The sequence below is a fragment of the Thunnus albacares genome, chromosome 5 (assembly GCF_914725855.1).
Source record: "Thunnus albacares chromosome 5, fThuAlb1.1, whole genome shotgun sequence".
NCBI classification, from domain to species: Eukaryota; Metazoa; Chordata; class Actinopteri; order Scombriformes; family Scombridae; genus Thunnus; species Thunnus albacares.
Window position 1 is genome coordinate 12684190 of NC_058110.1, and position 10370 is coordinate 12694559.

General features: G+C 39.6%; 2 protein-coding genes across 3 annotated transcripts; one reads left to right on the forward strand and one right to left on the reverse strand.

The window, feature by feature from the left end:
- Positions 1-451: 451 nt before the first annotated feature.
- selenok (selenoprotein K) lies at positions 452-3568 on the forward strand. 2 transcript variants are annotated; one of them, XM_044351899.1, is made up of 5 exons: positions 452-558; positions 1661-1751; positions 2162-2236; positions 2890-2985; positions 3221-3568. In XM_044351899.1, exons 1-5 carry the CDS (start codon positions 540-542, stop codon positions 3222-3224), a joined length of 285 nt encoding a protein of 94 aa, XP_044207834.1. In that variant the 5' UTR covers positions 452-539; the 3' UTR covers positions 3225-3568. The 2 variants fall into 2 exon arrangements, with proteins under 2 accessions (XP_044207834.1, XP_044207835.1); XM_044351900.1 differs by lacking the exon at positions 3221-3568 and having other exon boundaries at positions 2890-2989.
- Positions 3569-3769: 201 nt separating this feature from the next.
- actr8 (actin related protein 8) lies at positions 3770-9167 on the reverse strand. Its single transcript, XM_044351704.1, has 13 exons — positions 8892-9167; positions 7827-7997; positions 7602-7712; positions 7135-7239; positions 6836-7009; positions 6652-6745; positions 6400-6532; positions 5966-6119; positions 5665-5760; positions 5372-5512; positions 4960-5266; positions 4513-4676; positions 3770-4166 (listed from the first exon to the last, which is right to left on the reverse strand). The coding sequence occupies exons 1-13, from the start codon at positions 9024-9026 to the stop codon at positions 4023-4025; spliced, it is 1929 nt and encodes a 642-aa protein (XP_044207639.1). The 5' UTR covers positions 9027-9167; the 3' UTR covers positions 3770-4022.
- Positions 9168-10370: the final 1203 nt, after the last annotated feature.

Sequence of the window (10370 nt, forward strand, 5' to 3'; positions counted from 1 at the left end):
TTAACATAATTGACTTGTTATCCTGTGAATTGATATCATGCATATAGATCCATCAAATGTACTGATGTGATTGTGGTCTTAATGATGGTTCTAATAATAATAATATATCAATGAGGGTGTAGACTAAATATTAGATACACTTCTCAGTAAAACACAATTCAAAGGCACCATAAACTATGGCCTCCAAAAAGATCCTTAACTATAATTAACATCTATCTAAAACTGTTTTATCAAAAACCTCCATGAAAGTTATAATTATTGAAGGACTCTTAGTTTTAGCTCGTGTACTAATAAATTACAACTTTGTGTATATTGTTTGAATATCAACAACTGTATTTGAATTATATATTCTTATTTATTATGTAAATGTAATGGAAATGTTTTGTTTTGTTCCATTTTGGCATTTTTTCTTTAAGCTATGTCATTTATTTTCATTTTTCACAACGGCTGCACATGCGCGTGCGATAATGACGCAACAAATGGGACCCGGAAGTGCAACAGTAAACAAAGCAGTGAGAGCCGCTGTTAGTTTCTGAAAGATGGTGTACGTGTCTAACGGTGAGTGGTTTGCTCATTTTCAGGGCGAATTCGTCGCTTTCTTGTAAAACATGTTTCCTCTGCTGAACATTTCTAGTTAAAACTCATCTTTTCAACAAGGATGTGTAACTTTATATTAGTAGAGCGTTAGGCTACATTCAGCGAACTAGCTTGTTAGCTAACTTGTTGGACCTGCGCAGTAGGAAGAACCGCATCTTTAAAATCCAACGAGTCTCCTCTAAGAGGCTTTCTACCAGCATGTCATTTCAGTTAATTGTAGTAGTTAATTCATTGTACTATGTTGAACATTAGGACATGTTTACCGGTGTTTCGGTTTAACAAGGGACCGTGTTAACTAGTGACTTGCGTCGTGGTTGCTCGTAGCGACGACGTAGGTGTCCTCCTAAAGGCCTTAAATTCTCTTAAATTGAATATTCAATACAGTATATATTCGTTTGTTTTTTCAGTCTTAACTTAGATAAATTTAATCCTTAACCTGAAGTCAATCTTTTTCAACGGCTTTTTTGAGAGAAATGATGAATCTCGTCGTAGTATCCACACTGATGGGTCACAAGTTAAACAGACGGTAGATAGTTTGTACACAATATTTAGTCACAAACTGTACTTTTAATATGTACACAATGGAAAAGCAAGTTCATCGGTTGAATATTAGCCACTTTCCGGTTGAGGATAACGGTATAGAATCCTAAGATAGGTTGTAGCTGCACTGCTAACGTATAAGGCTAACGTTAAATAAACACAGATGAGTATATATTGATTAAAGTAAAATTGATAAGGCTTTTAAGAGGAACAGCTGCCGTCACCATGACAATCACGACACATTCGCTTGTAAGTCACCAGTTAACACGGTCACTGGTTAAACCGAAACACCTGCCGTGTTGTCTCTCCCCTTTTAAGCACTGATTTGGCTGTTAGCATATTGTATTCTACTTTTACCTTCCTAACACTGGCTAAATTTGTAATTTGTAAACTGATGAGGCATGCGTACATAGGATTTTGATATTAATTATATTATTGGCTATTAACTCCTACTTTGGCTGGTCCCCGTTGCTACTTGTCTCATTTGTCCCTCTTTGTCTCCCTCTGTCTGTCTCTTTCTCAGGTCAGGTCCTGGACAGCCGGATGCAGTCGCCATGGCGACTGTCCTTCCTGGTCGATCTCTTCTGGGGAGTTGTGGAGTTTTTCGGCCTGTAGTAAGTCATTCACACAAGTATTTAATCAAGTAATGGATGTGTGACCTTTTGAACAATATAATCTACTTGTGAACAACTTTTGAAGGTGTGAGCTTCTGTAAAGATTTGTAATTCCAGTAACTTAAGTGTTGCCAGTTAGTTTTTTGTTGATTTCAAAAGATGGTATAAATCAGCTGTCTTCCTTGAGCAATCAGAAGAGTCACAAAATATTGGCTATTGCTATCCTTTAGAGCCTAAAAACATCCACCATCCATCTACCATTTCTTGCCCAGGTTGAATAGGGAAATTGGTTGCAGATAATCCAAGTTTAATACGTTTCTTGGAAGTTGTGATGAGAAATGTAACAATTTAGGTGAGAAAAGAAATAATGTGTTTGTGTCAGAACCCTGATCTTGTTTGTCCTCTAACAGTTTTAAGACATTAATTCACCCTAACATGACAAAGGATGGAAACGGTGCTTCGTCAAGCTTCAGTGATGGCAGAGGGTAAGTCCCTGGGGTAAAGTCATTTCTCTACTGTCACACACACTAGAGACATATCCTTTATGTCCCTCAATGCAAAACATTTAGATGGTAAGACTGTAGTCTGTGTTTTAGCATATCCTTGTCATATGTAGGAACCAGCTGAGGATTTTATTTAGAAAAGGGTATCATGTTTAACTGAGAGGAAAAAAAGATAGTGTCAATCACTGTTTCTGCTTTGTCCTCACTAGTTTTCATATTTCAGTAATCCTTCCACAGTCAATGTCCTGGTGGCCTAGTGGCCAAAGGCATACAGCGTGTAATAGTAGCATCCAGGTTTTAATTTGTTTTAAAGGGCTGGCGATTTTTTGCTTTTCTTATTGTCAACAAATCTCACATGCAGAGCCAAACCAACAATGAACAAATGAAGTGTCCTCCTAGTATTGTGTGTGTATCCAAAGCCTGATATATCTTATTCCTCTATGGGCAGAAATATGTCACTAGAAATTGAATTTTTATTGTTTAACTTGAATAATTGCTTTGAAAAACTTAATCTGAATAGCATAATTTAAAATTGAATTTATTAGTTTGGAATGAGCTAGAAAATGACAAAAACAAGTCCTTTCTTTAGCCCCAATTTTAAATAATCTTCTTTCTTCTGTTGCTTGCTTGTGCAGTCCTCCAGGTCCCCCTGGTGGCAGAAGAAGGATGGGGAGAATAAACCATGGTGGAGGTCCCAGTGCTCCACCAATGGGTGGAGGAGGATGAGGAAGGTGAGGAATACCATTTTTTCTGAACTATGTCACCCAACAGATAAGCCCCTGTTGGTGCATACCTGCTAACTCTGCAGACTGTATCAGTGATATAAAGTGTTTAGTCTAATAACTTTGCCTACACTGACAACTGTAAGTTGTTAACGTTTCTAAGTTGGTTTTTAAGTGCCTCATAGATATTTGGACATAATGTGAATACAACCTTACTTAATGTATAATCCTTGCTTTTCACCAGGTAAACGCCTACACATCCTGTGTAGGCGTGGGGCCTGGCATAGTGTCTGTTTGCTGAGAGCATAAAGAAAGATGGTGACAACACTGTGCTGAAGCCCCTCTTTATCTGCTGCCACTGCCACGAGCAGTTTCTTGACGCCTTTCTGGGAATTCCTACACGTAGGGGCCAGATTGGCTGATAAAGCAGCAATCCTCATCACTTTCTACCCTTTCCCCGCTTCTGCCCCTTAATTTTCCTGTCACACCAGAGCTGTGTGTCAATATTATGATCATCCCTCCTGGGAATCATGACATTTGTTTGTCTTTGTTTTGTATCATTCTGTTTGAATAAAGATTTATGCTGTTGAAACACATTAGTATTGAGTTTTTCTTGTTCCATTATTGTCACATTTGGTAATGACACAACTTCCATCTATGTAGAGCTGAGATGTCACTTTTCACTCAATAATGAGGTTGTGGAGAGATTTTTTCCTACAACCTCGTGTTTAAATTCATTATGTTCATAATTCCAAGAAAAGTGGATTTTGTTTGTTCCAATCAAATGCAACAATTATTTATCAAAGTGTGAAGGGTTTATTTACACAGATCCACTCATCCATGAACATGAGAGAAGCACAGTAATATTAACAGAATATTAACTAGTAAACTCCCTCTCCTATTAAAGACTGTTCAACAGTTAAACAATGACCTCATCTGGGTTTTTGATCCAAGAAAACAGCCTACTTTACATCATGTGTGTCACAAAGTGGGATTTTTTTTTTTTTAGGAATCCTCTCTTAGCTTCAAGTAAAATCTGATTGATTTCACCAGACGAAGGCAGCCCTCTCGCGGAGCATTCGGACACCGAAGCGCTGCCACTCCCCCTGGTGGATCCACATTTCCTGTGTGGTGTCAAGACACGCCAGCACTGCTCCGCCCTTCCACGATATCAAGCGAGGGTCCATATCCTAGAGCACATGCACATCAATATACAGTACATTAAGGAAGCTGTATAACATACAGTATGTTCTGCGTAGTTCTCATTTTATTAACTCACAACCTCTGACATACACCCATTTGTCAATTTATTAGGTAAAATTAGATAAAAACTAATACGGTCCTGCAATAAATCCTACTTTCATGAAGGTTATAATGTTCAGTTTATATTTAATTTGTTTTTAACATTTAGTCTACCCTAATTTATATAAATCTAGGTGTGCCTAATACACTGGCAAGTGAGAGCACATGGAAATATTAAATGAGGGTCACTACTTTGCAGATCTGTATCTCAGTCTGAGTCTGTGCAACATTTACCTTTGGCCGTGTGATAACTTCCACGTTGTCTACAAGCCTTCTGAAGGAGGGCGGCATCTTGTTGATAATGCGGTGAAGCAGAAACTCCTGAGCACCATGAAACATGAGCCCTCCTCCCACCACCAGTATGGAGCTGTACATCTTTCGTTTGGTCTCGTCCGATGCTGTCAATAAAAAGACGAGAATGAGCTAGAACAGGATGTTCTGAGCATCGTGAAACATCTCTCCTCCTCTGCATCCTTGACCTTTTACTTCCTTGTAAATAACATTAAAAAATAGTTGTTGTTTTTTTCATTTTATTTACATAATTCCTTTCCATTTCTATTCTGTGATCCAGCTACAGAGTACTCCTTTGAGTCCTGCATTTTCACTCTCTTTTCAAGTACTTTGTTAACTTTGCATCTCCCTACTTAATCCTTTTTCCCTTCACCCTCTGTCTTTCCTTACCACAGCAGTCGATGCTATGCAGGATGGCCTTATCCAGGCCAAGTGCTTTGCTCTCAAACTGGCTCATGATAGCAGTCTTCCTGGAGAGGTGAGTAGATAGTGGCTCTTCCACCTCTCCTACCCCCATCAGGCACTCCCCCTGGGTAGGACCAAGCTCCATCTCCCCCTGCATCCCTCCAGCACCGCCACTCCCGCAGCCCCTAGGCAGGTCTGAGAGCTCCCCAATCCCTCCCTGACCGCTCATTTCTCCATCCAAAGCTCCGCCCGGTCTGGAGAAAGCCTTCCGGTCTGAAGCAGATTTGGAGGACTGTTGGAGAAAATAGGAGAATAAGCAAAAAAGGACAAGAACCAAAGAGCATCTATCTGAAGAAATTTAATTCAAGATGGGCACGAATATCTCTGTGTGAGTTACCTGGTCCTGTTTGCTCTGCGTGGACAGCAGGTAGTGTTCATCATGAGGATCCTCTGAGTCACCTTGGGAACGGTACTGCAGGGATGTCATCTTCTGACCTACGATGCCAAATGTGGTCGGGTAGAAAAGTCCCATGGGTGCCTAAAACATGCACACACACACACATTTTAACCAGTAAACATGAGGGGGAGAGACACAAATAGAGCCACAGATGCAAGCTGGAGACAGAATAATGTAAAGAGTATTTCAGCATCAATCTAAAATCAGCTTAGAGTTATATTACAGCAAAGTACCTGTAATTTCTCATCTCCTAGTCGAACCTGGTAGAGCAGAGCTGGAGCTTCTGGGAAGCGTGTTTGGAATTCATGATCTTGTAGTCCTGATATGTCCTAATAAGATGAAGAAACATTTAGAATTTATTCGCATAATTGCATATTTCTCTGTCATTTTTTAAGAATAACTGTGGTTAGTTCACCAGAAACAAACAGGCCAGCATTTATTTTAAAAACTCGATCAACGCACATGCTGGGATTTCCAAATATTCCCTCTAAACCATTAACACACGTACACAGATCCCACCCCTGACCCACACACTTGGTTTAGATGGCAGAAGGTCTCCTTTATATGTTGCAATAGCTGGCAGTCCAATCTGCTGGACAGCTGACAGTCTCTATAGGGAAATCCTGCCCTCTGCAGGAGCCAGAAGAAAGTACGGGTCACATCTGAGCCACCGTATGCCAAAGACAACCTGCAAAGTCCAACAGACAGATAAAAACATAAAATACAGATGCCGCAAAAAAGCCAGATGTCAATATGAAACTGCAGGAACCCAGCATTATTATTATCAATCTGGCAGGCTGTTTGTTTTCTATATATTTCCAGTGGGGTTTACAAAACTTTCACTATTGTCATCTATATCACTGCTCTGTGGTTTCCTGTGTAAAACATAACTATGATCTCTGCAATTACAATCCAGACAAATTAATTATTTCAAAGACATATTCATAAAAAGTTGTTCTCAGCCTCACCTCGAGTTCCGGTGGGACACTCCGTCCTCTACACAACAGAGACTGGTCTTCTGGTCTCCTACATCCACAACACAAGCACTGCTCAACCCACTGCCAAACGTAGCACACACCGACTCCTGGTGCACGATGATTGCTATACACACACACAGGACAGAACATAAGGTGATAGCAAGGGAAAAGATTGGATAGATTGACCAGGCTGAGGCAGAGTATAACGATGTATATGTATGTCTTTGTATATGTGTGTGATACCTGAGAAGCCCATATTAAGCAGCAGCATGTTGACAACTTCTTTGATATGCTGCCTGTTGTAGATGTCAGGAACCAACAGGATGCATCTGTAATACTGTCGACCAGCCACAAGAACGAAGCATTGATGTGAGAAGAAAAGAGCATTGAAGAGAGTGATATAAAAAGCTGCAGAGGTCTCTCCTACCTTTAAATCCTTCAGGGGGATCTCCAGATGCTTTTGAATGACGTGACTCCAGATTGTCTCAAGGTCGGCCAGAACGGCGGTCAGTGAGCCTCCGGGACCTCCATGCACATTGAGCTGACCTCTGACTATAGGCCAGTGGATGTTGTAACAGTCAGATGGATTCACATACAGAGCCTGCATGATGGCAGGATGGAGAAGGTAGAAGAGGAGGAAAAAAATTGATGAAACAGAGACAAGGAATTCGGGTAATGCCAAGTTTTAGATGGATATTTCCTGACTTAAAAATTCATTGCACTGACCTCCTCTCCCACCAGATGAGGAGGATGGTGAGCTGTGTTGGTCCACTTAACCCTGGAACTGTTGTCTAGTACTGCCGGACGGATCTGACAGTTGTAGGCTCTGGCCTAAACACACACACACAAAAAACAGGTATGAAAATAGATTTTTGCACATGAAAGCATACACCATGCTTGCTCTTAAAACAGCGATAGATACCACAATACTCACTGATGTTAACACTAGAGTCATTCATTGTAGTTTAAAGCAACCTTTTCCCTTTTAGTCAAAAAACAGAAATGTGACTTAAGCCAAACAATTTAAAGGCAAATAAAGTTTGTAGTTTTTATGTGCCGGTAAACCCCTCTAAGCTGTTTTTATTTGCAATGACTGCAGAGGTTACAAAGTCATTGTCTCCTTTTTTTTTTTTTTTACTTTCTCATAAGCAACGATTTTCTCTCTTCCTGTTCGTCTCTTCCATAAAGCGCACCTGTTCAGCCGACACTGGCGTCCTCCGCACTCCATTGGACATCTTCTTGGACCAAATAGCCTGGTCGACCATTTTAAGCCCGTTCTGCCTCTGCTCATTACTCTCTGGTTTCTGTTGGACAGGATAAGGAAGCAATAAGGGTAAATGAAGATATGACACAAATACTAAAAGTAATTTGAGACTAAAAGACTGTGTTGTGACTGTTTCTGGTGACGAGTGACATACATTTAGACCCTCTCTCAACAGCCAGGGGTCCTCGTATCTGGGCTGTCCACTTTGCTTGTGTCTGCGAGCTATCACATGCGGGATGGTCACCGGAAGAGTGTCTGTTGCTCGGCCAATGCGGAGCGTCCTGGAACCAGGGTGGATGACAACTATAAAATTGCTCTGTATTTGCTGTAAAAGAGGAGAAAATGGTTTCGAAATAATCAGAATGAGAATCACAATATCATGAACATTAGGTGAATAAAGATTCCATTACATGGCCAAAAATATGTGGAAACCTGAACATTTCATTTGTGAAGTTTATGATCGGGTAAAATTATGGGCAAAAATCTGATGCTGTAACACACCGCACTCTTCTGGACAGACTTTCCACATGAATTTGAAATCTGAAGGGATTTGCTCCCATTCAGCCACAAGAGTATTAGTAGTATTAGTATCATTAGTATTAATGAAGCTGGGTAGGATGTTGGGTGATAAGACCTGGCAGTCTTTGTTCTAACTCATCCCAAAAGTGTTTGATGGAGTTGAGTTAAGGGCTCTGTACAGGCCAGTCAAGTACTACCAAACTCAGAAAACCATTTCATTGAGCTAGGCACTATGGAGACCATAACAGTCCCTGGACAGGAGTTATTAGCTGATTAAACGATTTCTCAATGCCCAAAAACTTAATAGAGTGAAAATAAAATCTAAACGTAAGTGTATCAAGTAAAAGTAACAAATACACATTAAGCTGCTGACAGCTTCTCTTGCTTTTCATATCAATGCACACTGAACACCTTTGAGGTCACCTGTGCGGGGCTTTAGCGGAACCTTTGACATTATCTAGAGCAACATCTAAACCGAAAGGATCATTAACATTTTAACCAATAATGAAAATACCAAACTAAATTTGTTCACTGCCAAGTCACAGATGAGTTCATGTGACGGATATTAAGCGCCAGTCAAGAAAAGTGGATATCTGTGTAGGACAAATGAACAGATTACTGGGATGTTTTCCAAGCACTGATATTCGGCTACTTTACAGGAATCTGAGCATTAGACAGCGGTTGAAACTCTCCATCTCACCTCCTGGAGAGGCTCCGGGATGGCCGGCGGAGCGATGGGTCTTTTCACGCCGCGCTGTTGCTCCTTCTCTTTCTCCTTGTCTCGCTCCTTTTCTTTCTCCCTCCCGTTCTCCTGCTCTTTCTCAGCCTGAGTCATGTTCACGGTTCAATGTCATCGACTAACAGGCAGAATTAGTGTATCGTTAACTTCTAATAAACGTGAAGAACTTCAAAATGCGACCACAAGTAACTACCTCCCTCCTGACTGAAAAGCTGCAGCACAGCTTCCGTGTTTGGTCACGTGGACAAAACATCGATTTCTATTCGTCGAAAGAAGTTTTTTTTTTTTTTCTTGGTATTGTTTCTCATTCATTTCATTGTTACATGACCAAAAAAAAAAAAGAAAAAAGACAAATAAATAATGGGAGGATTAAGTCTCATGGGATCCATGGGCACAGCAGACTTGTAAGCCATGCTGACATTCCCAGAACAACCATCAAAAAACCTAATATGCAGGTTATAGTTTCTCAAGGCAAAGCTGCTCAGATGACATATATTTAGTGCTTTTCTAATTTTAATATAGGTTTATTGAAGCGTAAGTATGCACTGTATGGCTGTATTATGTGGGGAAAAAAAATAAAAATACAATATCCTAACTTGACTCAGATACTTATGGGAGCCAATTTCTGCCAGTGAAAGAAAAAAATAATTTTTTTGGTCAAAATTATGAAAAAATAAGGCAAAATTCCGACTTAGTCAAAATTATGAGGTAAAAAGTCAAAGTTTTGACTTACTAGGTCACTTAGTATGTCATCTTGTAATTTTTACTTTTTTCTAACAATTTAGACTTTTTATCTCATAATGTTGACTTAATAAATCAAAACGTTTTTTCAAATAATTTAACTTACCACCTCATAATTTAGACTTTTTATCTCATAATGTTGACTTAATAAATCAAAACGTTTTTTCAAATAATTTTAACTTACCACCTCATAATTTAGACTTTTTATCTCATAAATTGGGCTTTTTATGTCATCATTGTGGCTTCTTAATCTAATGATGGTGAATTTTCATCTCATAATTTAAATCAAAATTGTGATTTTTTTTATCTCATGATTCTGACTTAGTAAGTAGGCATTTTGACATGATTTTTAAAATCATGACAAACTTTTCTTCTTTTTTTCTTTTAATGGCATAAACGGGCTTCCACATTTACTCATAGTTACATCATTGCCTATGCACAGTCGGATGGTTCATTAACTCACTCCTGGACGAATGCATTAGAGCAACTGAAAAAACATGTCCAACATTCATACCAATATTTACCATCTCATCATTTGAACTGTGTATTTATATACTGTAACTGAATAGTGCTGCATATGATGCCACTGGTGTTCACGGCCTTGGCAGAAGCCCCAGTAGGTCAACACCTGTCATCAGCTGACCTTTGCAATGGACAAGTGTTCTCTGTATTATTTGTGAATATTAATCTTAAATCATG